This window comes from Peromyscus leucopus, chromosome 6 (genome assembly GCF_004664715.2).
Source record: "Peromyscus leucopus breed LL Stock chromosome 6, UCI_PerLeu_2.1, whole genome shotgun sequence".
Classification (NCBI taxonomy): domain Eukaryota; kingdom Metazoa; phylum Chordata; class Mammalia; order Rodentia; family Cricetidae; genus Peromyscus; species Peromyscus leucopus.
The window spans coordinates 115,919,238-115,945,445 of record NC_051068.1 but is presented as its reverse complement, the minus strand read 5'-3'; the positions used below and the strand labels follow the sequence as shown (position 1 = coordinate 115,945,445).

The 26,208-nt window shown below is 39.5% G+C and overlaps 2 protein-coding genes and 1 non-coding gene across 3 annotated transcripts in view; 1 reads left to right on the top strand and 2 right to left on the bottom strand.

Moving 5' to 3' along the window:
• Window positions 1-23,664, top strand: LOC114686561 (calcium-activated chloride channel regulator 3A-1-like). Its single transcript, XM_028861229.2, is given in 14 exon segments — window positions 1-184; window positions 1,451-1,591; window positions 3,356-3,502; window positions 3,814-3,950; window positions 6,198-6,375; window positions 11,055-11,282; window positions 12,668-12,892; window positions 14,938-15,115; window positions 16,003-16,103; window positions 17,501-17,725; window positions 18,240-18,510; window positions 21,256-21,423; window positions 21,910-22,146; window positions 23,292-23,664. Coding segments are annotated over 14 exon segments (2,736 nt in total). The 5' UTR covers window positions 1-25; the 3' UTR covers window positions 23,633-23,664.
• The window catches only part of LOC119088232 (translation initiation factor IF-2-like), a 26,485-nt gene continuing 12,468 nt past the window's right edge, over window positions 12,192-26,208 (bottom strand). The window contains exons 2-3 of the mRNA XM_037207157.1: window positions 12,932-13,026; window positions 12,192-12,358 (exon numbers count right to left, since the gene is read on the bottom strand). The gene's annotated coding sequence lies outside the window, so the exon portion shown is untranslated. The remainder of the gene's footprint in view (window positions 12,359-12,931; window positions 13,027-26,208) is intronic.
• Window positions 20,804-20,937, bottom strand: LOC114686563. The gene has a single exon (XR_003733589.1). It is a non-coding gene; the product is annotated as a U4 spliceosomal RNA (small nuclear RNA).

Below are 26,208 nucleotides of genomic sequence, written 5' to 3'. Positions count from 1 at the left end.
GCTTCCTCACTTAGCATGTGCAAACATGGTGCCAGGTCTGAAGGTCCTTCTGTTCCTCAGCCTGCATCTCTTGCAGGAGGTGAAAAGCTCCATGGTCCATCTGAACAACAATGGATATGAGGGTGTGGTCATTGCAATTAACCCCAGTGTGCCAGAAGATGAAAGACTCATCCAAAGAATAATGGTAAGAAGGGTTTCATTATCTGTGTATTAGCACGTCAGTAATTCTTTTTACCTAGGTATTTAAACACAGAGAGAAAGAGAGAGAGTTATACTCTCCCAAAACTGCTTTGACTGCATTTATCATGTCTGCAGTATAATCTACAAGTCAAGATGTTTAGCTTTGTATTTTTATTATACATTACAACTACTGTTCAAGTTCTTAATAAGTTATTAACTAAACTTAAGATAATAGACTTTAGATCAAGTGGAGAAATGTTCTCATATTTTATCTTAATGATGTTGCTTTTACAAAATCTATACAGCAAATGTACACTTAAACTCTAGCAGTTTATTGTCTGACACATTTCTCCAGTTGCTCCCACATGCTCAACTTTGGAAAACCTAAAATTCTTCTCTATCTTACCTTAAAGAAAACCTTAGACATGTTTGACGTTTATTTATTTCTAATTGCATTTGTATAATAAAACCATTTGTGTAATATGTTCTTAGATCCTCTCAAAATCTCCATATGGTTAGGATCACAGGGTTTTATTCCTCTATAAATGGATTGGTTTGTCAGATCATAGCAAGTAGCAAGCTGAAAAAAATCAGTCTTATTTATCTTTATTATTAGCACTTGGGCAATGCTAGAATGACTCAGTAGGCTATATATACAGATGTATATGTAGAAATGTATACATATATGTAACAATGATAATTAAAGATGAGGTCATGAATTTGATAAGGAGAATGGAGGTTATGGGAGGAGATGGGGTATTAAGGAGGGGAGTTATATGGATTCATATTTGTATATGAAGCTTTCAAAAACTATGTTTTTATAGTCTGGTCTTTTATGTATACACTCTACTTAGGTGATTACTACAAATGAAACAAAAACAATTCTAATTAACATCAAATACAAATGTTACCAGACCTTAATCTCCCAGTTTGTTTAAACAACCCAATTTTAAGAAAACTGCTTAAATAAACTTGTCTTCAGACTTCTGATCATAATCACTTTCATACTTCACCCTGAGACTTCATTCCCATCCCCACCGTAACTGCCAACTGGAGGGCTGGGCAAGTGACAATCAGAGTTTACTTTGGGCATATGGAAGTGAGTTGATAAATTGGAGAGATTCAGTAAATGTATCCCATTTCTTCAGTTACCCTGTGCAAACATGTTTGAGGAAGAGGAGTCCTCATTTGTTTCTTCTGGTTTGTTTACAGATACTCATGTCTACTTTATTTTGAATTTCTTACCACAATGCACTTTTCATTTCATCAGGAAATGGTAACTGAAGCCTCTACTTACCTGTTCGAAGCCAGCAAAGGAAGATTTTATTTCAGGGAAGTAAGCATTTTAGTCCCGATGACCTGGAAGTCAAAATCTGAGTACTTAACACCAAAACGAGAATCATATGACAAAGTAAGTGTCACATCCAGCCCCTAAATTGTTTCTTGTGCCTTTTCCAAATGAATATTTAAAAAGTTTGATAATGATTAATCATAAAGTGAGTAATTAGTAATATAATTTTCTTTTGTTGTTTGTATATGTGTGTATACATGTGTGTGAACTATGTTTGTATACATGTCCACAACTTTGTGCATATGTATGTGTGGATATACACCTGCCTCTGTGTGTGTTTGTGTGTGTGTGTATAGTGTGCATGCTATGTATGTGCATATGTGTGTGTATGTGTTATGTGTATATATATATGTATATTTATATATATACATATACAGTGTGTGTGTGTGTGTGTGTGTGTGTGTGTGTGTGTGTGTGTTGTGGTGATATATTGTGTACCCTAATCAACTTGCCTGAGAATCAGAGAACAGAGCCAGCCACTAGATTAGACATAGAGGTCAGGCAGTGGTGGCACACACCCTTAATCCCAGTACTGGGAAGCACACGTGCCTTAAATCCCAGGAAGTGACATGGACGGGCAGAGAAAGGTAGGTAAGGCATGAGGAGATAAGAAAAAGGCAGTTCAGCTGAGATTCAGTGAGGACTCAGAGGCTTTCAGTCTGAGAAAACAAGATCAGCTGAAGGTTGGCAAAGTGAGGTTGGCTGTGGCTTGAATTGTTTCTCTGATCTCTCAGCTTTCACCCTGATATCTGGCTCTGGGTTTTTTTATTACAAGACCAACTAAGATTCAAACCACAGTACATAGAGTGTGTGTGTATGTGTACATGCTCACGTAGAAGTAGAGGTTAATATTGGTGTCTTCCTCTATTTGCTTTTGACCTTTAATTTTTTGGAGACAGGGTGTGTTACTGAATCTGAAAGTCATCAATTTTGCTAGACTGACTGGAGAACAATCTCTAGTGGTCTGCCTGTCTCTACCACCTCACTACTGGGTCACAGACATGGTTACCATACCCAGCTTTTAAGTGGGTGTTGGGACTGAACTCTGGTTCTTGTTCATAAACAGAAAGCACTTAACCCACTGATGTAGCTGAAGTTTTGCTGTGTCCTGCCTGCAGTCAGGATGCAACTTTCCTACTTGCCTCCCCCAAGTAAACACACAGAGGCTTCTAGTAATTAAAACTGCTCAGCCATTAGCTCAGGCTAACTACTGACTGGCTCTTTCACTTAAACTCAGCCTATCTCTGTTCATCTATATGTCACCACATGTTCCTTGGCTTTATCTGTGTGCCATTACAAGCTGCTCCTGGATGGTGGGCTGGCACCTCCTGACTCAACCTTCCACTTCCCATCTCTTCATCTTCCAAAAAAGTGAGCTACTTCCTGTCTACCCATGCCTTTATTGCCTTGCAGTTCTGCCCTCTCATTGGCTCTTAGCCCAGCTACTTCACTTCCTTGTCACTACCTGCCAGGTCTCTATGGTTGGTACTGGGATTAAAGGTGTGTGTCACCATGCTTGGCTGTTCCCTAGTGTATCCTTGAACACCAGAGACCCTGCCTGCCAAGTGATCAGATTAAGGGCATGTGCTACCCCTGCCTAACTTGTGTTAATGGCTTGCTATTTTCTTTGATCTCCAGGCAAACTTTATTTATTAACATACAAATAAAATATCACCACATTTCAGCACAAATAAAATATCACCACAAACTGAGCCCTCTACTCGGCCCCACCTTTTATCAGTTTAGATGAAACAGTTCTTTTTTGTAAAATCTCTTGTTTCTAATGCCCTGTAATCTGACTGGGTTTGTTCTTCTGCATTTTAGGCAGATGTCATAGTTGCTGATCCTTATCTGAAATATGGAGATGATCCCTACACACTTCAATATGGACAATGTGGAGACAGAGGACAGTACATACATTTTACTCCAAACTTCCTACTGACTGATAATTTGCCTATGTATGGACCCGAGGTAGAAATATATATTTTATACTTCTTATTTCCAATGGGGAAAAGCAAACCATCACTATTAATGTGGATTTCTAAGACCTTAAGAAAAGTAAACATTAAGTAATACCTTTGTTTGATAATAAGGTAGTTACATTCCACATATTTGTGCATTCCAAACTTATAAGTAATGGGTCACTTGTTGTAACTAGCATATTTGAATTTTTTGAGCTATTAAAAAGTATAAATTTCTAAAGTTTGTAACAATTTCAATTTTGCAAATGAACAAAATGACTGAAAATAAAGGGAAACTGTGTTCAAATATTGTAACTACAGCTTTATAGATGACAATCTTCTCTTTCAGGCAGAGTCTTTGTTCATGAGTGGGCCCATCTCCGGTGGGGAGTATTTGATGAGTATAATACAGATCGGCCCTTCTACATGTCCAGAAAGAACACTCTCGAAGCAACAAGGTATCACAGTGTGAACCAAACTGATTCTACATCTTCTTGCCTATGGCTTCAGCTCTCTGTACTGGGCAGCCCAAGTGGGGTTCAGACAGCTCACCACAATATTCAGGTGCACCATCATGTGTTAATACAAATCCAACTAATCCTTGTGTGCCCATCTTGGGATGGAGATAGACAGGTACTGGGACCTATTTCAATACTTACTGGAATTTTAAAAGCATTATTTATTGGTAGCAGAAAAATGAACTAGGTAAACCCACAGACATCAACAAATTGCCACTCAAGCCTATATACACTTCAGTATTGTTTTACACCTTCATTTCTTCACATGTGTTTTACACTAATTCTGCATAGAGAGAAGACATGTGACATCTGTTTCTTCCTCTTCCTCTGCCTTCTCTTATGACCCACTTCTATCTCCACTCTATGCATCGCTTAGTCTTGAGTTTCAAAACTTTTTAGGGTCCATCTGCTTCACTGAAACCAATTAAGTTGCTATAGGGCTTTGTGATTAATATATTTTACTTCTAAATTAGTGAAAACTCATATTTCTCATGGGGATGAGTGAGTAAGTTGATTTTTTTAAGAAATGGAATTCTGGGGTAAACGTAACCAAACTCTATGTATAAACTTGTAGAGTGTTTAAGCCTTCAAACTGAAAGTAACAAACAGAATGTTGAAAAAGTAGTGAGAAAAAAGGAAACGGATGTCAGGAGGCAGTCAGTCAGTCTTTGGAAAGAACGTGTGTCAGATGAAGTGGCGTTCTAGAAGACACTTCCTCCTCTCCTCTTGGTGGTGTGCGGTCTGTGGAGCTGCCTGGAGCCAGCACACAGGCTGGGCTGGTCTCAGTGCTCTCTCCGACCCCCACGTTCCCAACACAAAACTATCTCAGGATCTTTCTGCTCCTCTCATTGGAGGTTTGATGGGGAATGCTGGGAAAAGCCCCCAGGCAGCATGTGTGGGCCTCTCTCACACTTCTACCAGCCAGCCCTGGTTGTGCAGGAGAAGTTGTTCTCTCAATAGACTTTAAGATCCTTGAGGACTGTGTCCTTTTTTCAGTCTCCTAGTACTGAGCCTGGCACAAAGTCAAAACTAAACAAAGAATTATCAAGTAATAAATGCTTTATAAACTAAGGAATAATCAGTGAGTCTCCTTATATCTAATCATGAAAAGAGATGTGTTACTGAGCTCCTATAGCATACCAGAAACCGAGTGCCATCTTATGTAAGTTCAACTTTGGGGCTAGCCCTAAAGCTAACTCTCTTGGGAGATATTAACTGCCATCTGCATTATCCTTGAAATAAAAACTAATATCACAAAGTTTAAAATGGGAAGAAATTCTTCCTATAAATGGAAGCTCTCTAGAATCCTTTTGTCCTGTTCTGCTGCCTCTTGCCACGCCCTGCCAGGGACTTGACAATTACCTTTCTCATGGAGTCCAAATGGTTTGAACTCATTACCTGTGCTTCCTCCTTCAGTGCAGCTCAAGATGAAAAGTGAAGAATACAATAAAATCAAAGAGTTTTAACCATAAATTTGACTCACCTCACTCCACCAACAAACAGTTCTTCTGTAAATCTGAGTTCATTTAATCCTCACAGTATCTCTTTTTTAACTCGATGTAACCAAGACAATAGATTTATTGATCACATTAGTAAGCAATGACTGCTTAAAGAATGTGAACCAAAAGTGCCGCTCTCAGCAGGGAATCTGGCTCAGACTAGGAAGCACTTGCTTTACAAGCATGAGAAACTAAGAATGACCCCAGAACTCACACAGGAATGCTGGCATGGTGATGCATGTCTATAATCCCAGCACTGGGGAGGGAGAGAAAGGAAGATCCTGGGACTTGCTGGCCGGTCAATCTAGCCTGACTGGTGAGTTCCAGGCCAAGGAGAGACTCTGTCTCAAAGGAGGTGAATGGAATGACTGAGAATACACAAACATTAAAAGATAACAATAAAGGCTGAAAAATGCTGACTCCATTGAAATCCATGGTAAGGATGGGTTAAGCCCTGTATCTACTCTTGTCAAAATGGAGTTGGTGGTATGTGATGTCCAATAACAGTTGCCACTGACAGATTTTAGGGTGTTGATTTGACCAGGTTTGACCTTTAGGACTGAAATTAGAGGCATTAAAAAAGGTGGGGACTGAGGCATTAGCGATGTGGCAGAGGGCTGGGCTGGCATGCACAAGCCCCGAGTGCAACACAGAGAACCACCACAGTGATTTAATCCTTCTGTCCTAGATGCTCCACCAGCATTGATGGCACAAATGTGGTCAAGGAATGTCAGAGGGGCAGCTGTGTGACAAGGCGATGCCGACGTGACTCAAGGACAGGGCTGTATGAAGCCAAGTGTGAATTTATCCCAAATAAACGTCAGACTGCCAGGGACTCCATAATGTTCATGCAAAATCTCAATTCTGTAAGTGCTTCCTATTTATTTTCTGGGGGGAAAAAAGAATCCTTGGAGGGAAATTAACTATAGAAACTGGATTTCTCCTGATGGTATGTGTACATACAGAGTGAAAGGAAATTACTCTTAGGTTTGATTCAAGGCCATTTTCTCCAGGCCATGTCATGATGTGTCTGTGAATTTTCCTGCTCTTTCTTACTAACCTGTGTCTCGGGTTCATATGTAGCAGGGTGCCCTTCCCAATGGAACCACATGATACCATCATAGAGTACCTCTTCAATTGTCTGTTGATCTTGTGTCTAGAGTAACAACCGTGTTTTTACTTCTTCCCTGGATGTTATTCATGTTACTCTTCTAATCTAAAATGGAGCTTTCCACATTCTAAGATTTCCATTTTCTTCTCACTAAAGCTTACCAAAAAATTATAAAACATTTATAATATGTTTATAAACATATTATAAAATATGTACAGTATATCTTTTCTTCAGAATGTCTATTCATGTCATCTGCTGGTTTTCAGTCAGATTATTTGTGGACTTTGCTGCTCAGCTATTCCCTCATATAACATAAATTCTGCGTATTAATCTCTTGTTAGAAGGCTAGTTCACATATGTTTTCTACTACCAGGAAGACCATGTATTTACTGTTATTTATTTGCTGTTAAAAGTTTCTCTATGGGTAAAAATACATTTTAAAACATGAAACTTATGAAAGTATTCAAAACAACTAGTAAAAATAATATATCTCCAAAGTGCAAGTTCAGTTAATTAAAAGAAACAAATTACTAGCAACAAAATATTTACAAGGCAAGGGTTTATAACGATCTATAGGTTCTAATGGAATTGAAAATTCTTATGGAGCCTAGGGAATGAAGAAAATCCAAGTAGAAATACTGATTGGAAATTTTCTTTTAAAATTCATTCTATGTGAACAGGTGTTTTGCCCAAATGTATCTCTGTATCATGCTTGTGCCTGATGCCCACAGATGCAAGAAGAGGCCTTGGACCTATAGTTACAGAGAGTTGTGAATTATCATGTGGGTGCTGGGAATTGAACCCAGGTCCTCTGCAAGAGCAGCCAATTTTTTTTAACTACCAAGCCATCTCTCCTGGCTCCTCTTACTTCTCCATACACTTCCCAAATTTAAGTGGATGTGCTTCATGACTGAGGAACTTCTCAGCTGAAACTGGAACAACAAAATTATTCAATATCCAAACAGATGAGAAATCATGTGACTCATGGGGATGTTCAGAACATGCACTTCCTGTTCCTCATCATACACCACCAAGGCACTTGACTATCAGGAGTTGTGGTAGCTTGAATGTAATTGGCCCCCATAAGCGCATAGAGAGTAGCACTATTAGGAGGTGTGGCTTTGCTGGAGTAGATATGGTCTAGCTGGAGTAGGTTGGAGGAAGTGTGTCACCATGGAGGTGGGCTCTGAGGTCTCATATATGCTTAAGCCTTGCCCAGTGTGCCAGATCACTTCCTGTTGCCTTCAGATCAAGATTGTAGAACCCTCAGCTCCTTTTCCAGCACCATGTCTGCCTGCATGCCACCATATCCCACCATGATGATAGTGGACTAAACCTCTACATAGAAATGGATGAGATCTACATGAACAGCCTGGACATGAGTGGGGGTAATGAAGGGCGAGGGTCGAGGGAAAGAGAGCTTGGGGGAGTGGGAGATCCCAGCTGGATCAAGAACAGAGAGGGAGAACAAGGAATAGGAGACCATGGTAAATGAAGACCACATGAGAATAGAAAGAAGCAAAGTGCTAGAGAGGTCCACAGAAATCCACAAAGATGACCCCACAATAGACTGCTGGCAATGGTCGAGAGACAGCCAGAACTGACCTACTCTGGTGATGGGATGGCCAAACACCCTAACTGTCGTGCTAGAAACCCCATCCAATGACTGAGGGATCTGGATGCAGAGATCCAAGGGAAATTTTTAATATGAAGTAGGAAGAGATATAGAGCTAACGCCGGTGTTTCTGAAAGCCAGACAGTGGCTTCTGTCTGTGGCCACACCACCCTGAAAGTAGCCAGTCTCCTAAGATCGGGGAAGCAAAGCATGGATGGGCCTGCTTAGTACTTGCTTGGAAGCAAGGACTTCCCAAGGGATTTTGTTTTGTTTTGTTTTGTTGTTGTTGTTGTTGATTTGTTTGTTTTTTTACATTTTCTTTTTTTTCATTTTTTAAATTTATTTATTAAATTTAATTTTACATATCAGCCATGGATTCCCTTGTTCTCCCCCCTCCCACCCCCCAAACCCCCAACTTCCAACCCCACCCCACCCACCACCACCACCACCCCCCACCACCACCCCACCCCCGCCTTCCCCCCTGCCCACTCCCCATTCCCATCTCCTCCAGGGCAAAGACTCCCCCGAGGATTGAGTTCAACCTGGTAGATTCAGTCCAGGCAGGTCCAGTCCCCTCCTCCCAGGCTGAGCCAAGTGTCCCTGTATAAGCCCCAGGTTCCAAACTGCCAGTTCATGCACTGAGGACAGGACCCGGTCCCACTGCCTGGATGCCTCCCAAGCAGATCAAGCTAATCAACTGTCTTATTTATCCGGAGGCCTGATCCAGTTGGGGGCTCCTCAGCTATTGGTTCATAGTTCATGTGTTTCCTTTCATTTGTATATTTGTCCCTGTGCTTTTTCCAACCTTGGTCTCAACAATTCTCTCTCATACAAACCCTCCTCTTTCTCAACAACTGGACTCCTGGAGCTCCACCTGGGGCCTGACTGTGGATCTCTTCATCCAGATTCCTCAGTCACTGGATGGGGTTTCTAGCATGACAATTAGGATGTTTGGCCCACAATAGACGGCTGGCAATGGTCGAGAGACAACTGGCCTACTCTGGTGATGGGATGGCCAAACACCCTAGTAGTCATGCGAGAAACCCCATCCAAAACTGAGGAATCTGGATGCAGAGATCCACGGCTAGGCCCCGGGGGGAGCTCCGGGAGTCTAATTAGTGAGAAAGAGGAGGGTTTATATGAGCGAGAATTGTTGAGACCAAGGTTGGATAAAGCACAGGGACAAATAGCCAAACGAATGGAAACACATGAACTATGAACCAAAGGCTAAGGGGCCCCCAACTGGATCAGGCCCTCTGAATAGATCCAAGGGATGTTTTTTAAACTAGGGTTTGAAGAGGTAAGTATAAACTACCACAGCAGGAAGATGAAAAGAATTATATGCAAAAAAAACAAACCTGACAAAAACCAGTGTATGTGCAGCACAGGTGCCACGTGGCTGCCCAAGCTGAGCACTGTCCATAGTCAGCAAAGGCTTTACTGTTCACCAGAACATCTCAGGCAGACAGCGCCAAGGAAGTAAAAGGAGGAATTTGTCTTCTCTTATTTTCTAAATACCACTCGGGTGAATGGACACTCCGGGGAAATTTCTGCCATTCTAGGGACAAGAAGTTCTGTGATAGAAGTGAAGGATCCAGGCTGAACACAAGGGGGAATGGGGCGAGACAAGAGACAGGTACCCACGAAGCTTGACTCAGTGGCAATGGGAGAGGTAGGAGGAAGCGGCGCCTGGTGTGACAAGCATCTCCTCCCACCTGGAAGTGGTGTGAAGCACTGTTTGTTTGCATCCATGTTTTCCTCCTATCCAAAATATTGCCCCACTTGGGAGATTTGAATCCAAGCCATGTCAGAAACAAAGCACACTCTTACAATGTAAATGTGAGATAGTTAGATGTAACAAGCTCGTTCTGACTCTGAGCTTCGATCCGCAGACATGGTGTTGGATGGGGGGACTAAAATAACGAAATAACTGTTAAAAACCACTTCCGAGAGATTATTGTAGAATGTTCCCTTCCTGGACACTGTGCTAATTTATGATGACACTTGTCCTTCTTTCTCCAGGTTTTCAAAACCTGGAGGCTTTCAAAGTTATAGTAATAAAAACATCCACTGGCAGAGTGATTAGATTCAATACTCAGAGAAAGAAGTATGTTTCCTAATTTTCTCCCTGAACTTTTATTAATTTTTCTGGTATACTGTTTTATGTGTCAGAATTCATAAGCACTGATAATGAGAGAGGTTGTTAGTAGCTGTCCTCAAGTTTCTGGGCCCACTATGGAGAGATGGAGTGTGGACAAAAAGACATACATTTCTCCTGTACCATTTTTGGGGACTGTTAGAAATTAGCACGAGCCTTACATAACCCTTTCTTCTTAAACTTAATTCAAGATGTGAGATCCTCAAAACTCTAGAAGAGAAAGCTGGAAGCTAATTCAAGGAGCTGTGTGAGCTGCCATCATGCTTCACCTACGCAATTTGACTGTGCCTAAAGAACCTCCCAGGAGCATGCGCTGTCCATCAGCTTCGCCTCGCTCCCACTCAGGGCTTGTAAAATGGATGGCAAAACACTATTACAAAGTGACTCTTTTCGAGACAGGGTTTCTCTGTGTAGTTTTCGTGCCTGTCCTGAATCTCACTCTGTAGACCAGGCTGGCCTCGAACTCACAGAGATCCGCCTGGCTCTGCCTCCCAAGTGCTGGGATTAAAGGCATGCGCCACCACCGCCCAGCCACAAAGTGACTCTTGTCATGAGACACATCATGTTCAGGATGTACAAGGTAGCTAACTTCATATTTGGAAAAGAAGGTGATCCCTTACAAGTTTTTACAATATTGTGTTTGGATTGATTTTTTTTTCAGGTGGTTGAATTTTGCACAGAAAAAACCCACAATAAAGAAGCTCCAAACCTACAAAACAAAATGTGCAATTACAGAAGCACGTGGGACGTAATCAAGAAGTCTGCTGATTTTCAGAATTCCTCTCCCATGATAGGAAGAGAAGCCCCGCCCAGACCTGCATTTTCACTCCTGAAGTCCAAACAGCGGGTAGTCTGCTTGGTGCTAGATAAATCTGGAAGCATGAAAAACGTAAGACACTTTTTGCTGACTTTTTCAAATTAAGTATTTAAGTTAAATATAGAACTATAATTTATTCTTAGATTTAGTTCTAGTAAACCAACATAAATATTCATATTCAAATATATAAAGATTAATGTTCAAATAAATATCTGCCCAATGATTTTATCTAAATAAGTATCTAGACTAAGTTTAAAAAAAAAGAAATTCTTGTTTTATTGTTCATTAGATTATTGGTCATTTTTACTCCTTAACTGTCAGTTCTTCCTAGAAAAAATACAACAAAAAGAAACATCTACAATCTCATCATTCCATGTATCATTCCAGTTTTATTTTTACTACTCTATTTGCCTTTCCTCTACAAAACTGTTACATTTTAGATATTTTGTAATCCAACTTTTATGGAATATATCAAAAGCACTACTCCTCATAAAATGGTATGAAAAAAATTGTGTGGGGTGTGTGTGTGTGTGTGTGTGTGTGTGTTGCTGAGAATTGAACCCAGGGCCTTTTACATGCGAGGCAAGCAGTGGGACACTAAATAATTTGGGTTTTTTGTTTCTTTGTTTTTGAGACACAGTCATGCTGGGAGCCATAGGTGGCCTTCTGTTGGCTGTGTCACCAGGATGGGTCTCAATCTTGTGTCATTCATTCTGCCTCAGGCTCCCAGGTGCTTGGACTGCAAGCATGTAGGCCCATTCCCATGACGCAAATTGTAAAATATTTTTGTCATTATTTCATAATGTATGTAATATATTTTGAACATATTCACCCCACCACCCTGTCTTGTCCCTTCTCTCTCCATCTCGACAAATATCCCTACCACTTTGATGAGTGTTATAGTAATAACTCACTGAATATAGAAAACATAGGCAATTTATCAGTGGCTACCTGTGAAGAAATATGAACCCCCTTCCCCAACAGCCCCCATAGCTCCTCATGAGCCCTCCCCCACCCATACTGAAATGCTGATGGACCTGACCTTGTCAGCCGATGTGAGCTCATGAGTGCGATGGCCACGTCATATCCAGAGGACTGGCTCCAGCTCTTACTTTCTTCCCACCTCCTCTCCTGCCATATTTCCTGGACTTGGGGGAAGGCAGAATATAGAGGTCCCATGAGCACATTCCAATGAGCACCTTCTTATCATTTTAAAAATCATTTCCTCAGCTGAAACTTCCAAATTGATAACTGTTGCATAAAACGGCATAGACTTTGAAGGCTTTCACAGCCATAACAACTGATGTTTAAACATTTTAAACTTCTTAAAAATATGAGAGTTAAATTTTTTTTTAAAGTCCATTAACTATTACCATGTTCTATGGCCCACGGACGACTTTCATTAACCTGTCAAGATTTAGAGACTCTGCAGTTGTTCATTCATCCTTTTCTTACAGGAAGACCGTCTTATTCGAATGAATCAAGCTGCAGAACTTTATTTAACTCAAATTGTTGAAAAGAAATCTTTGGTTGGATTAGTCACATTTGACGAGCATGCCAAAATCCAAAATTATCTAATGGAAATAACTAACAGCAATAACTACCTAAGGATCACTGCGAATCTCCCACAACAAGCTTCGGGTGGAACTTCAATTTGCAATGGAATTAAAGAAGGATTTCAGGTAATCTTTTAAATTTAATACAACTTGCCATTTACTTACTGCTTTCCATCCTGTTCATTTAGCTTTGAACACGGGTCATGGACTCAGAGTTCCAGCATTTAATAACATTCTGATCTGGATGAGTCAAAGCATTTCTGGAAGGAAAAAAAAAAAAAAAAGTAGCTTCACCACCTATTAATTACAGCCACAGCCTCTCAGTGTCCAGTTGTTCCATTGATAAAATCTTGAGATGCCAAGTGGCACTGGAAAGTGGATGAGTGAAATCTCCTTGGGCAAACGATCATCAAAACTTCACTGAGGAGCTACACATTTCTCTGGACTCTCACACTTGAGTGTCTATGCATGGAAGATAATGCCATGGGCAGAGAAAAGTCAGTGACAACTTTATAGTATGGATAAAAGTCATTAACACGTTAATTTAAATTACATTTAAAAATCCAGAGAGAGGTAGCTCCGCATGAAATATGCAATGAGCATAGGTGGATAAAAAATAAATCATGATTGTAACTTAAAAATGCGGAGTTCCTTTTGACCAGTGTGCTCAGAGGTTGTGGTGTTCATCTAGTCTTCGTCCTGTCAGGCTCCACGCTAGTGTATTGATGCTCGTGTCTGGAGTCACTGAAACAGAAGGTTGTTTCCTCCACTTGGAAGTCATTACTGCTGCTCTGTGCAGACCATTAGCTCACGTCTCTCTTAACTTCCTTTGTGGCTCCCATTTGTCAAAAAAGAGATTGGCTTTAAAAACCTGCGATGCTCACTCTACTGTGAATTATCTAAAAGATCTTGGGAACATAACTCAATATTGAAAATCTGTTTCCTGAACCCAAACAATATGGGAATTAATGTTGTTTAGCTCATTTAAATGTGGCACATAGGTAAGATAAATAAATGTTTACAAAAGGGTTGTTATTGTGAAAATAATTATCATATGTCTTTTGGGTTCTAAAATATGAGTACTATATATTAGAAACATACTGAAATGATTGTATAAATTGGTGTATGTGTTTTCCTTAGTAAATTTTATTATATCTTACATTTTGGTCACAAAGTTTATTGCTGAACAGATGGTGGCAAACTACATTCAGTATTATAAACATCTTTTACTTAATGAAATCTTATAAATATGTAAGTGTATCACTTTCAGAATCATTAAAATGTAGCTATGTGTTGACTATATACTACATTAATGTCTGTACTAAGTGCTTTAGATGCATGCTCTCATATCCTTATTTTAGGAGTTGGGTAATATTGCTATGACCATTCTGCATGAAAAGAAGCTGAACTTTAGAATAATAAAATCTACCTCGAGATCATAAAACAATTGCCAAGTCTAGGATTCAAAACCTGATTTCTGGAGTCTATAAACTTGATCATTACACTAACAATCTATAACATGTGGTGTGGTGTGTGTATGTGGGGGGGCGGTGTTTGGGCAAGTCTCAGAAAAGACTAAATACAATAATTCATGTTTAAAAAAATAGAATTTATTCTCAAGGTAACTAAAACCAAGGTACCTAACACCACCTAGACTCTTAACTAATATTCTTGGTAGAAGTCAGAAAATTATGAAAACCAATTATAATGGAAAATTTATCAACTTCTTCCTTCATGATAAGCCAAAGTTGGTTTAGTTTTGTTTTTAGAAAATCATAAATTTTTTAATAGTAACTAAATAAAATACATTAAAAAGTCACATAACAAATAATTCAATCTTGCTCACCCAACTTTGGTCCTGATTTTGCAAATGCCATTCAGTCTGAAGCCTTCTACAACTGTCTGGGAGTCTCGTGTCTTCATCAAGTATTCAGTGGAGTGAGAACAGCAGCCTATATTTATTAAGTAGCTACTATATGCCAGCAACTGTCATAGATTTGTTCTACCTCAACTAAGTAGCCAAAATGTGTATATTTAGAGGACTAAAAGTACTGAGAAGTCTAATGTTCTACTCATTTCCATGTATCAACTCAGAAAGAGAATGTAAAAAATGTGTGTTCTTAAATTTATTCTGAAATAACACTCTGTAATTAACACACTGCTTTTCACAGGCAATTACCTCCAGTAACCAGAGGACTTCCGGCTCTGAGATCATATTGCTGACAGATGGGGAAGATGACCAGATAAGTTCATGCTTTGAGGAGGTCAAAAGCAGTGGTGCCGTCATCCACACCATCGCTCTGGGGCCTTCCGCTGCCCGAGAACTGGAGAGCCTGTCAACCATGACAGGTACATCTTTGGAACAGAGTTTGGACAGATGTTCCTAAACTGGGAAGCTATTTCCCTGTCACACCCTACCCCAGCACTCACAATTTCCTGCCTGGGTTACTTTGAGAACCTCCCAGTTGGCCTTTGTGGCATTTATTAGTTTAGTTACTATGCACGGATTGGTGTGTCTCTGGCAGTCACTAGTCTAATTCTTGCTCCTTGGAATCTATTCTTTCCTAACTCTTCATACCCAAGAAATCTCTCTTTCACTCACATCAATTATTTTCTGCATTTTGCCTATGTTTACTCTATTACAAACTGTCATCCTCTAATTGTCTAGGAGTATTTTGACCCAAATAAGAAATAAGCATCTGGTTCTCAGGAGCAAACGTAAGACTCACTTTTTATAAAACCATTGGGCACTTAGGCCAATTTGACTAATGCACTTATATTTGACAATTAGCTCACATAAAAGAATGAAATTTGCCTTATTCTTACATTTCCCATTTATCTTTATCTTACCTTTTTGAATACAATTTTGGTTAATATAAGTTTGCAATAACTTCAGAGAGGCGCTCAACATCCATGAGATTCTTAGAAACTCATGTTTTGTAGCGTGTTAGTTCATACAGGCCAATGAGACAGCTCAGGGAGTAAAGGTGTTCACCTCCAAACTCGGAGTTCAACAACAGGGTGGAGGGAGAGAAGCAACTCCAACAAGCTGTCCTCGAACTTCCACGCATGCACGCGAAAATGCACAGACACGATGCACACTCACACTGGCATGCGTGCACACACACTAAAACAAATGTAATTTTTAATTTAATAATAAGAAGGAAATGTCAAGTGGATTTTAAAATATATCACTGAAAGGACATTTGATTTTACCATTTAAAACTCCCCTGTAGGAGGGCTTCGCTTTTATGCCAACAAAGACATAACTGGCCTTATCAATGCTTTCAGTGGGATTTCATCTAGAAGTGGCAGCATCTCTGAGCAGGCTCTGCAGGTCAGTACTTTGTAAAAATACTTTCATTGCAATAAATTCCTACTATACTACTATTACATGTTGTCTCTCTAATAAATCAATTTTTCCCATAAAAATATTTCCATTGTAAAATATACCATTAGTGAATTTTCTTTTTTATGACATAAATCTTTTCTCTTGCATTCTTCTGTTTTTAGGTGTGTGTGTGTGTGTGTGTGTGTGTGTGTGTGTGTGTGTGTGTGTGTGAGAAGTGGAAAGCTGTTAACAATTCCCCATCTTAAAGTTAATTTTTGTCTCTTTCTTGACCTTCAGTTAAGTTCTTTCCTCTTTCTCCACTTCTTAACTCATTCAGTACCTGCTGTTTTCATTCATTCTTTATCCATTTTCTATTCATCTCACTAACGAGAAACTTCTCTATGGTTACTCAAATACAAGTCCAAAATATTTGCTCAATTCTGAAATACAATTCAGTCCCACAGTAAAGATTTAGACATGACACCTTTCAGGTAAGGAGTACGTGAGTGCGTACCTATGTACATACATGCGTGCGTGCGTGCGTGCGTGCGTGCGTGTGTGTGTGTGTGTGTGTGTGTGTGTGTGTGTGTGTGTGCATTTGTGCTCCAGAATCTGTGAAGAAAGACACTCACTAGATCTGGATATGATAGTGGATGCTTGTAATCCCAGTACCCAAGAGGCTGAGGAAGGAGGATCACAAGATCGTGACCAGTGTGGGCTACATAGAGTGTGTGTGTGTGTCTGTGGAATATTTGTTTAAGCTGCAAAGATGTGTTACATTTCTTTATGCTGCATTTGTTAACTATATAACGATACGTTGTATTTGTGCTAATTAAATAAAATTAAACTGGGCTCAGTGAGGTGGGGTTAGCAACTGGTTGACAGGAAATAGGGAGGAGCTTAGCATGGGGTTTTTTAGTTGGGGTGTTGTGGAAGGGAATGACTTCCAGGATGCCAGCAAAGAGAGAAGGTTAGCCAGTTGCTATTCTAATTCTCTGAGCTCACAGGTCTTCACCCCAGCCTTTGAATCTCGAGTTTTATTAGAACGATAGATTTAGTTAGAACTACCTTTAGAGGCAGCAACAGAGCCATTGTCTGGGGAACAGAATTCCCCCCAAGCTACAGCATTAGCAGCCAGACCACTAATATGTTTAAAGCACAGCCACTGTGAGGAAGATAAAACAATGTGTGTGTGTGTGTGTGTGTGTGTGTGAGAGAGAGAGAGAGAGAGAGAGAGAAGAGAGAGAGGAGAGAGAGAGAGAGAGATTTGGAAAATATTCTTTGTCATTGTAATTGAACCTTAAATATGGATGTTAAATTACCATGAACTACCTAAATATTAAACTTCCATTACTTAAAATAACAAGTGGGCTTTATGTGTTTGCTTTTTATTTCTGTCACAGTTGGAGAGCAAAACCTTGAATATTGCAGGGACGAAACAGGTAACTGGTACAGTGCCTGTGGACAGTACCATTGGAAATGACACTTTCTTTGTTGTCACCTGGACAATACAAAAGCCAGAAATTATTCTTCAAGATCCAAAAGGAAACAAATACACAACCTCAGATTTCAAAGATGATCAATTAAATATGCAGTCTGCTCGACTTCAAATACCAGGCACTGCAGAAGTAAGTCTTTTCACTGTGTTTCATTAATCCATCCTGTGTTAAGAGATAAAGACATGCTACATTGTTGGCACTAATACAATGACAGTGTGTCTCATTAAAAATTAAGTAGAAGCCAGGCGGTGGTGGCGCACGCCTTTAATCCCAGCACACGGGAGGCAGAGCCAGGCGGATCTCTGTGAGTTCGAGGCCAGCCTGGGCTACCAAGTGAGCTCTAGGAAAGGCACAAAGCTACACAGAGAAACCCTGTCTCGAAAATCAAAAAAAAAAAAATAAGTAGAATATCTAACCATCCAAATCTCTATTACCCATTCTCTTTTGACAGTCACATTTAGTCATTAATTAGGTTAAGAATGTAAGTCTTTACTTTTAGTAGGACACTTGCTTAGCATTCACGAAGTCTGGGTTCCATCGCCAGTACCCCCCAAGTGGTTTTATTTTGTTTACATTTCCAAATAATCGTACATCCCAAGTAGCAGGAAAATATTAACAAAGCTCTTCAAGAAAACTTTTTCAGACAGGGACTTGGACCTACAGCCTCTCCAATAAGGATGCCAGACCTCAGTCACTAACAGTGACGGTGACCACTCGAGCAAGAAGTCCTACCACACCCCCAATAATCGTAACTGCTCACATGAGTCAAAACACAGCACGGTATTCTAGCCCAATGATTGTGTATGCACGAGTCAGCCAAGGGTTTCGGCCTGTTCTGGGAGCCAGAGTCACAGCCACTATAGAAGCTGAAGATGGACATCAAGTCACACTGGAGCTCTGGGACAACGGGGCAGGTAATGGGAACCCGTGTTGACACCACAGAATGTAAATTCTCCTATAGGATTTTATAACTATAACTTACAAGCCAGTACTTTTTAAATACATTTACAAATCTATTTGAGTAATGATGTCTTTAAAACATTTTGCTTGATTATCTTGACAAAACAAGCCTAGACATTTATTTTGGCATTTATTTTGGTTAAAGTCTATTATCAATTTCATGCTTCCCATGGAAATTAAAGTACAGTTTTTCCATTTTCACTATTGTTAGTGCTTTGCATATGCTTTTTCCATCTAGTTATAGTCTTTGTTTGGGTAAGCTTCCTTCTTAATATTGTACATACTTATAGTCTTTCCACACAAACATATTCCATACTTTAACTATATTCATCCTTCTCTACCTTCTCTCTCTCTCTCTCTCTCTCTCTCTCTCTCTCTCTCTCTCTCTCACACACACACACACACACACACACACACACACACACACACACACACACACACACATACACACGTGCCCTCCATTATCCTGGTCTCACATCTACTTTCAGATATGGTATATAATTTTATTTATCTGTATAAAATCCAGTATCTACAAATTAGAGAAAATACGCAGTCTTGTCTGCTTCATCTCATTTCTGGTACTCAATGTGGCAATCTCAACTTTGTATCCATTTCCCCGCAGATGACATCTCATTCTTCTCTCTGATGTGTATCACTCTGTTGTGTATGTGTACCACATTTTCCTCATCCATTCAACTTTGGACAGCCACCTGGACTGATTCTGGGTTTGGCTATTATGAACAGTGCTGCAATAAATAGACATTCAAGTGACGTTCTCATTCAATTTTCAGTTTTTTGAGGAACCTTCATACTGATTTCCATAGGAACTCAACTAATTTACAACTCCAAATGTGTTGTATAAGAGTTTTCTCTGCTCCCTACAGACACACACACACACACATACACACACACGCGCGCGCGCGCACGTGTGTATGCATGTTTTGCCAACATTTTTATCATGTTTTCTTAATAGTAAACATCCTGATTGGGATGAAATGAGAAAGGAAAAATGGAGCTGGGCAGTGGTGGCGCACGCCTTTAACCCCAGCATTTGGGAGGCAGAGACAGGCAGATCTCAATGAGTTCAAAGCCAGCCTGGTCTATAGAGTGAGTTTCCAGGAAAGGTGCAAAGCTATACAGATAAACCCTGTCTCAAGAGAGAGAGAGAGACCGGGGTGGGGTGGAGGGCCCCTGGGCGGCGGCGGGGGGGGGGGTGGATGGAATCTCAAAGTATTTTTAATTTGCATTTTCCTTCTGACTAAGGATCCTAGACACTCTTCATATGGTCAATGATCTTTCTCCATGAATGTTGGTACTTCTTCTTTGAAAACTGTTCACTTCATCAGCCCATTTGTTAAGTTGTCTATTTTGGTAGTTTTTTTTTTTTTTTTTTTTTTTTTTAGTTATTTATACATTCTAGATCTTTATTCTGTCAGATCTATAGCTACCAAAGATTTTCTCACATATGGCAGGCTTCATTTGGTTGTTTACTATACAGATATTTTTAAATTTCATGTGCCATTTGTCAATTCTTGGTTTTATTACCAAGTTATTGGTATCCTTCACAGAAAGTCCTTTTGCCTATGCCTATATCCTGAAGTGTTCTCCTCCATCAGGTTTAGAGTTTCAGGTCTTACACTAAGGTGTTTGATCTACTCAGAATTGATTTCATACAAGATGAAAGCTAATGTTTCAATTTCATTCTTCTACATGTATCTGATCAATTTCCCAGTACTCTTTGTTGAAGAGGCTATCTTTCTTCAATGTGTATGTTTGGCATTGTCAAAATCACAGGGTTTCAGTGTGTGGGTTTAATGCTCGATCCTCTATTCTATTCCATTGGTCCACACATATGTTCTTATGGCAGTCCTGTGCTGCTTTTTTACTGTGGTCCTGCAGCATGTCTCACCAGACATGGTGATATCACCAGCCTTGTTCATTGTAGTTTGGATTGATGTGGCTATTCTTGGTCTTCTGTGTTTCCATGTGGATTGCATAATTGCTTTTTTTTCTATTATTGTAAAGAATGTCAATGGACTTTTATTGTAATTGCATTAATCTGCAGATTGCTTTTGGCTATGTGGCCATTTTCAAAGTATTAATTCTGCTAATGTGTAAGTATGGAAGGTCTTTCCAACTTGTAGTGTCTTTTTTCAATTTCCTTCTTCAGTGTTTTAAATTTTTCATCAAAGAAGTCTTTCACTTCCTTGATTAAAGTTATTCCTGAGTATTTTTAAAGGTATTATAAATAGTATTGTTTTCCCAGTTTCTTTCTCCACATATTCACTATTGGTGTATGGGGAAGCTACTGACTTTTCAGCCAGTAATAATTGCACTTCAGATAAGCCTCATTGGTCACAATACTGTCATTGCACAAAAGTTGGAAACTGATTTTTTTATATTGGTTTTATATCCTGCTACTTGCTAAATGTCTTTGTCAGTTTTAAGATTTTTTTAGACAAGTTTCTATTGTTAAATAAAAGTTAAGTGCTAATGTTAATTGAATGCTCTACTATAAATTATACTTTCTAAAACAAACAGAGTTAGTACATAGTCAAGCCAAGCTTTGAACCAAAATACTAAGATCTATGGTTTAAACTGTCCTATACTCTCTGATAAACTCATATCACCAATGCTCGTAAAATATCAATTTTCATTTTAACTTACTGCATGACTAAGTATTGTGTTTCATTATCAAGGTGCTGATACTGTTAAAAATGATGGCGTCTACACAAGATATTTTACAGATTATCGTGGAAATGGTAGATACAGCTTAAAAGTGCATGTCCAGGCAAGAAAAAACACAGCAAGACTAAGTTTAAGACAACAGAGCAAGTCTTTATATATACCTGGTTATATTGAAGATGGTGAGTAGCATTAAAAAGAAATGTATTAGCTACTTCAGTAAATTATATAAAACAAATGCTGAAAGGGATGATATATGTAGGAAACCCAAGTATATAATTATGCAATCATCTTTGGGATTCAAAGTCATATTCGTGTCAGTGGACCCAGCATAGACCACGCTTCCACATATTTTGTTAACGTTTCCCTCGGTTTGTTTCATTTACAAAATACATTTCCAAGGTCATGGAACAAGCCCTGTGCTAAATGCTAGAGCTAGGGAGTTGAATGATTCCTTGTCATCAAAGAACTCATGCAATAGCAGTAGGTTAAGATAGGTTAAAAGTTAGTTTTAACATAGCATATTTCAAAATGATATATAAATAAGCTTTTCTCTCACTTTTCAACGTCTGTAGTCAACCTGCATGAGCCATGAACAGCTTTAAGATCGGCATGAGATAAAGAACAGACAATATGAGAGATGCAGTATCTGTGGCTGTTTTTTATAGGTAAAATTATACTGAACCCCCCTCGACCTGAAATGCAAGAAGCAGAAGCTCCTGTGGAAGACTTCAGCAGGCTAACCTCTGGAGGGTCCTTTACTGTGTCTGGAGCGCCTCCTGGTGGTGAGCACGCTCCTCCTGTGTTCCCACCCAGTAGAGTCACAGATCTGGAAGCCGAATTTAACGGAGATCATCTTCACCTTACCTGGACTGCCCCTGGCAAGGTCCTCGACAAAGGAAGAGGTAAGCTAGAGGCTGAGTTTTAAAGTATTCAGAATGAGTCATGTGTAAGAAATTAAGTTATTACATTTTTGTATAGACACTTAAAACACTTGTTGCCAGGAAATGATCCCAGGAATTCTTTGTTCAACTGATTCTGTAAGGGGACATACTTACACAACAGATAAGTGTTATATGCATAAATGTTATTTTTTAAAAAATTAAAAATAAGGTATTCTGAATGAAATCACATTTGCATTCTTTCCGAAAATTTTCCAATGTCTCATTTATAAATAATATTTATGGAGTGTCTACTATAGGCCATTATTCATTTATTTTTAATGTAAAAACTGAACTTCAAGAAAGTTAGAATTAGCCAAAGTTATTCCTGAATTTTTATCTTAAGATTTTAAAATCAATCTTTAAATTTATGTTGCCCCCCCAATCTCCTTTAGAGATGGCTCAGCAGACAAGAACATGATTGTTTATCCAGGGGATTCAGATCCAATTCCCAGCACCCACAAGGCAGGTCCCAACCATCTGTTACTTCAGCCCCAGGGGACTCTCTTCTGTCCTCCTTCACAAAGATATGCACACAGACATACATGCATGCAAAACACCCATACACATAATAAAATACTAAAAATAAATTTTTAAAAAAAGGATAGTGAAGAGGAGTAAACTCCCGAGCACATTAGTGTAATTAGTGCTCATCCGGCTTCTGTGCCTTTGACTCAGCCTCATCTCTTCTCTGGTCTCTCACTGAGTGCCCCACCCCCACCCCAGTACTCCTTTCAACTTCATAAAAAGTCACAGAAGATACTCACGGTCTTTACTGCACATGAACATTATGCGTTCCTTGTTCTAACTTAAAACTGAGTTCAGCTCTTTCTACGTTCTTCTAAAAAGAAACCTGGACTCTGGGTGGCGGGCTGATATTACTGATACTGAATTATCTTTTCTGTGATTTTTGTAACTGGACATTTTTTAAGATAATTGTTCATATACTTGTCTTTAAAGTCAGTGAGACGAGATAGCCAGATACAAACTGTACCTGGGCTTTCTATCTCTAAAGCTCAGCATGCAAGTCTGGCAACTCCTACGCAGGCGCAGTGCAGTGCAGAGACCCGTCCTCGCAACTCTAATGAACACATGTCTCTTTTTTCCAGCGCAAAGATACGACATCAGAATGAGTCAGCGTTCTCAGGATCTCCAAAATTTTAACAACGCTACTTTAGTGAATACCTCTGGTCTGATACCTAAAGAGGCTGGCGCAAAAGAAAATTTTGAATTCAAACCAGAAACTTTGAAACTAGGAAACAGCACCATGTTCTACATTGTAATTCAGGCCATCAGTGATGCCGGTCTCACTTCAGCAACCTCCAACATTGCACAGGCTGTCAAGTTTATTCCTCCAGAACACGATATTTCTGCACTGGGCCCTAATATTTCTATAATCTGTCTGACAATTTGGGGGTTAACTGTGATTTCTAACTATATTTTAAACTAGAAAATATACTAAAACTAAAATCCAATCTTGCATATACTTGCTAAGAGCTTCTTTAGAATGAGTCTAGTAAGTCCTCTGCATAGCGAGACAATTGTGTAGCTTGATCTGCTTGGGGGGCCCCCTGGCGGTAGAATGAGAATCCATCCCTGGTGTATGACCCGGCTTTTTGGAGCCCACTACCTGTGATGTGACACCTGGCACAGCCTTGAGGCAGGGGGAAGGGCTTGGACATGCTGCCATGGGAGGTCTTGTCTTCCTGTGGGAGGAGTGGGGAGTGGGTTGGGAAGGGGAGGCTGGGGGGGTGGGAGGAGGGAAGAGGGGGATCTTTGATGTGTAAAATAAATGAAAATTTTTCTTAATTAAAAAAGAAGAATGAGTTTACTAAACCCACTGTCTGCTAGTCAACAATTGTAATATAGAAATATAAGAAAAATCTGAAATACAAATTTGTAATATAAATAAGAAAATTCAATGAGTTAATAAAATTGCATAAAATAAAAATTCCTTGAGTTAACTCACACCAATTCTTTTGCTATATATAAATCAAGATTAGCATGGCCTCAATCGTCAATTGTTCCATTGAGTCCAGAAACAAGATATGCATTCTATTTTCATGGTGTGATTCAAATTCACTTTGTATATTAACAAAATGAAAATTCATACAACCCACTTGAAAGGATTTGTGCATAGATAAAAGCAAACAATTTCACAGTTGAATTGTATGTAACATGACTGATGGAGAGTACTTCCTGTTTACAAAACTGAAGTCAAAGGGACTAAGGAAGAGAGCAGTTTGTAAAGAAAAATGGTCAAAAGTGGTCAGAAAGTCAAATGTCTGTTGTCACTGACTGAAGGTGTTTTATCAGTCCTCGGCAAGAAATGGCTAACAAGAGTGCTTTTGTCCACAAATTGTGGGGATCACAGTGAAGTTCTGTTTTTGTCCTGGGACCATCATTTCATCTGAAGAGTAGTACCAAGATGTGTAATTAGAACAGGGATTTTTTTTCACTGCTATAACCTTTGCATCTAGAGCAGAATTAGATACAGAGGTGATATCCAATAAATATTTGTTTAAAAAGTTAATTTTTATACTCTCAAAGAAAAACAAATATAAGCCGGGCGGTCGTGGCGCACGCCTTTAATCCCAGCACTCGGAGCAGAGCAGGCGATCGCTGTGTGTTCGAGGCCAGCCTGGGCTACCAAGTGAGCTCCAGGAAAGGCGCAAAACTACGCAGAGAAACCCTGTCTCGAAAAAAAAAAGAAAAAAGAAAAAGAAAAAGAAAAACAAATATAGCCCAATCAACAATACCTATATAATAGCATGTGTGTGTGATAATGTGAGAAGTTAAATAAAAATGATATACTTTATAACATTAATCTTAAGTAAAGTATAAAGTTTCAAAAAAGTGTATATATATATATAAAACCTCAATAGAATGTATAAGCTAAATCAAGCTGGTAGTGCTGCTATGGTATGATCTTCCTAAGAAAGAAATTTTTTTCTTTTTATTAAGAGATTTTCTATTCATTTTACATACCAACCACAGATTCCCCTGTCCTCCCTCCTCCCACCCCCAGCCTTTCCCCCTCAACCCACTCCCCATTCCCACCTCCTCCAAGGCAAGGTCTCCCCTGGGGAGTTAGCAGAGCCTGGTACATTCAGTTGAGGCAGGTCCAGTCCCCTCCTCCCTGTACCAAGGCTGAGCAAAGTATCTCAGAAAGAAATTTTATTAGAGAAAAGCCCTTTCTTTATAGGCAAGATGTGGTGCTATATTGTCTACCCCAATAAAACTCACCTGGGGATCAGAGAACAGAGCCAGCCACTAAATTAGACATAGAGGTCAGGTAGTGGTATCATACACCTTTAATCCTATCACTCGAGAGGCAGGGATCCATCTGGATCTCTGTGAGTTCAAGGCCACACTGGGCTACATGAGAGAAACAACACCAGGCAGTGGTGACACATACCTTTAATCCCAAGAAGCAATATGGCAGGACACAGAAAGGTATACAAGGCATGAGGAAACAGGAACTTGCTCTCTTGAAGCTGAGGATTTCATAGAGGTAAGCTAGTGGCTGGCTGTTCTGCTTCTCTGACCTTTCAGCTTTCACTCCAATATCTGGCTCTGGGTTTTTTATTATAAGACCTTTTTGTGTTACAGCAAGATTTTAAAAAACTTTTTAAACACCTAAAAGGAAGAAACATCATGAAATCATGAAACATCCACAAACCAAATTCAAAAGAACATATGAAAAACAGTATTACCTAGTTGGCTTCATGCCACTAGTCCATAGATGATTTACTATAAAAATAACATCTGTGAATGACCACATCAATCACTGAAAACATAATTGTCAAGTTTTGATGAAGGAATAGGAACTTCTTGATGGAGGGAGTTTGGTTGTATTTGGTATAAAGACATGCACACTACTTACAGGTGTGTGTGTGTGTGTGTGTGTGTGTGTGTGTGTGTGTATTTGTACTCTAGAATCTGTGAAGAAAGATACTCACTAGATCTAGATATGATGGTGGATGCTTGTAATCCCAATACTCAAGAGGCTGAGGAAGGAGGATC